At 48.3% G+C, this 3309-nt stretch overlaps 2 protein-coding genes across 2 annotated transcripts; both read right to left on the bottom strand.

The window, feature by feature from the left end:
• Positions 1–1154: 1154 nt before the first annotated feature.
• On the bottom strand, positions 1155–1397 carry CONPUDRAFT_37871 (uncharacterized protein; the record flags this gene model as incomplete). Its single annotated transcript, XM_007777838.1, has 1 exon — positions 1155–1397. A coding segment is annotated over one exon (243 nt), but the record flags the coding sequence as incomplete, so codon positions are not given.
• Positions 1398–1650: 253 nt separating this feature from the next.
• Positions 1651–2827, bottom strand: CONPUDRAFT_78490 (uncharacterized protein; the record flags this gene model as incomplete). The annotated part of the gene is made up of 2 exons (XM_007777837.1): positions 1651–1880; positions 1925–2827. Coding segments are annotated over 2 exons (1133 nt in total), but the record flags the coding sequence as incomplete, so codon positions are not given.
• Positions 2828–3309: the final 482 nt, after the last annotated feature.

Below are 3309 nucleotides of genomic sequence, written 5' to 3'. Positions count from 1 at the left end.
GAGACTATCATTGCTTCGCTAAATGCGTTATAAATATGTTCTGCCATATATATTTGTTCTTCGCCATTATTTTCGTGTGCCAGTTCAGCCATTTCGGGGATATCCTCCCCCTCATTCAATTTATTATAATCATGAGTCTTTCTAGGTCTTTGACTTCGTCTTATAGGCTCTGAGTCTGAATCTGGAATCGGAGTTCCGTTTTTGGAAGGTGCTGGGTTTGAACTCAAACCGCGAGTCGAGGATTTCGGCGTGGTTTTCTCCAGCTGCTCCCCCTCGCGCCGAGTATCCGGTTCAGGGGATATGTTTGAGAATTTAAAGTTTCGAGAGACTTTCACTGATCTGTGCATTTTATCATAGTATTTAATCGCTTTGGGCCCATCTTGGTAGCCAACAAAGGTATGTTTTACTGCTTTTGGGCTTAGTTTAGATATGTTTTCGCCCTCTATTAGAATATAAACTGGGGAGCCAAATTCCTCCAAGTGTGATATGTTTGGTTGCTTATGTAACCATTTTTCGTAAGGTGTTTTATTGTTTATTGCACGCGTGAATGCGCGGTTTCGAAGGTAGGCCGCATGTAGGGCCGCGTGTATCCAAAGAAATCTCGGAACATTCCGGCCAATCAGCATTGCGCGTGAAAGTTCCATAATAGTCCGATTATAGCGCTCGGCTACTCCATTTTGCGCGTGCGCATGTGGCGCAGTGGCTTCGAGGGTTATCCCCTTTTGGGAGCACCAAGACATAAATTTTTCGTTCATGTATTCCCGCCCGTTGTCGGAGCGGATTTTCTTTATAGTATAGTTGTGTTGCTTTTCTATAAGTGTTATATGGTTTTGTAGTTTATCGGACGCTTCTGCTTTTGTTTTTAATGGTATGATATCTGAATATCGCGAATGGTCGTCTATTACAGACATAAAATATTTGAAGCCTCGAATGGACTCTGTTTGGGCTGGACCCCACAGATCGGTAAAGATCCGTTCCCCTGGGATTTGAGATTGATTATCGACCATTTTGGGAAATGGACGTCTGGTTAATTTTGCTTCTGTGCACGCATCACAATTGACTTGGTCTGGGCCCGGGGTTATCTTTAACCCGGTCACCATGTTTTCATTTGCGAGTATTTTTAGTGCGGGAACATTGATGTGGCCAAATCGTCGGTGCCACTGTTCCCAAGTATGAGCTATTGGCTCGACAAAATAAGATTTTTCCCCTTTAAGGACTGGTCTGCCTTTAATATAGTATAAGTTGTTTATTAATCTTCCTGTCGCGAGAATTTCGCCAATATTATCTACAAGTCTGACTTTCTGATCGCCATATATGGCTCTACCCCCTGTCTGGTCGAGTTTAGAGACGGACAGAAGGTTTCGAGTTGCCTCGGGGATATGGAGGACTTCATTTAATTTTAATATGCGCTGATCACTATGGGCTTGTGTTTTAATATAGACTGTTCCTCGGCCATGGGCCTGGACCATTGGTCCGCTTATTCCTTTTATGAGTTTATTACTTATAGTTTTATATTCGGAGAAGGCTTCTCGGCTGAAGCAGATATGGGAAGTTGTTCCTGAGTCGCTAACCCAGTCATAGATGGAAACAGTAGATTCGGTCTCGGCTGACTCATCGTCAGCCTCAGCGCTATTCATAGATACATCGGGATCAGGGATCTGTAATTTCTAATTCTGCTAAGGCTTCGGTCTCGCGCTCTATGGCCATGCGGGAAGATTCCGCCGGAGCTTCTGTTGGAGTCTCGGCCAAATTAGCCTCGTCTGCGCTTCTCTTTTTCCCCTTTTGGGAACTTCCTTCGGCAGCCTTTGCCTTTATGTCCTTTTCCAGCTTCTTTCTATCATTATCCGTGAGTCTTCTGCCAGTATACCCCTCGGGGTAACCTTTTTGAGGTGACAGTTACGCGCGATATGACCGCGGTACCCACAATGGTAACACTCGGGTTTGTCTTTGACAGTGCAGTCCGCGTATGAATGATTACTCATCTTGCAGACGTGACAACCGCGTGACTGAGGGATTCTATTCCCATTATTCCCACGACGCGCCTTCCCGGAGGAAGTATGAAGGGCTTCTTCCCCACGCGATCGCTTCTGAGTTCTTTTGGTTCCCGCGCGGCGAGCACCCTCGGCCCGAATGAGAGCTATGAGCTCATCAGTCGTCCTATTGAGTTTGCCATCGGCCGCTTCTACTCCATGGTAACCCTGGGACCAGGTCTTCCAGGAGTTCGGGAGCGATATGAGTATAACATTCTGGAACTCGGCATCGGATACGGTGCGACCGGTAGTTCCCGCGGCAACGGCGATGCGCTGGCGAAGATCTTCTAATTCGAGTATGTGACAGCCAATTTCGTCTTCATCTCCGGCCCGCATAGTGTATAGGCGCGAATAGAGTTCGGTGACATGTTGTCCCGATCGGATCTCGAACGTATCGGTGAGTTTCTTCCACATTTCCGCAGAAGTGAAAATCTTTGATGGGTTCTGCGGGTCTCGCTTCTTCACGTGGGAAGATAAGTCGTCACTGACCGAATTGGTAAGAATATATCTCGCTATCCCATCTCTCTTTTTCCACAGCTCCCGTTCTTCCGGGGTTAACGCTTCCGTGATCGGCCATTTGCCGTCGACGATATGAAGGCACCCGAAGAGCTCGAAGAGACTCTCGGCGCGGTCTTTGAAAGGGAGCCAATTGGTCCCCCCGGAGATTTTGCGGAGTTTGTCGCTACCGGTCATATTGGCCGGTTTGCCGTGCTTCGTGCGAAGCGATGCGATCATGATCGCGTGCGTGGAGTCGTCTTCGGGAACGATGACGGTTTCTTGGTGTGCCGCGGCGGTGGCTGTGCCGGCGGAGTTGGGAGTAGCCGGCAGGATAGGGCCGCTGTCCGGATTGGGGTTGGACATGTCTGGGGATGCCGCGCGAGACGGATATAGAGAAGTGAGGCGTGAGAGCGGGTCGTTATACCCGAGATGCAAGTTTGTCGGCATGTACGAGGATGGGGGTTTAGAAACGTGCGGGGCTCATAACCACTTAGGTTGAGAGAATCACACAGCGGATGAGAGCAGTGCGAGCTGAGTTTTCCTCGCTCGAGTTCGTCTATTATTTATACTACTAGTTTGTAGGGGCTATAGGCCTCCTCTACTTTAGATTACTCATACGAATTCTATGGGCACGGCTTGCCATCGGTTTCAAGTGTAGCTCCGTCCGACTACTAAATTCATTACAACAGGAGTAACCTCAGTCAGCGCGCTGCGGAGAGCACGTGACTTTACTCATGACGCCGAGACTGACGTCGTGTCATTCTCGTCTCGCTTTATTCAA

The sequence above is a fragment of the Coniophora puteana genome (genome assembly GCF_000271625.1).
Source record: "Coniophora puteana RWD-64-598 SS2 unplaced genomic scaffold CONPUscaffold_106, whole genome shotgun sequence".
NCBI classification, from domain to species: domain Eukaryota; kingdom Fungi; phylum Basidiomycota; class Agaricomycetes; order Boletales; family Coniophoraceae; genus Coniophora; species Coniophora puteana.
Note: the sequence above shows the minus strand (reverse complement) of the source record. Positions and strands in the feature narration are given on the sequence as shown.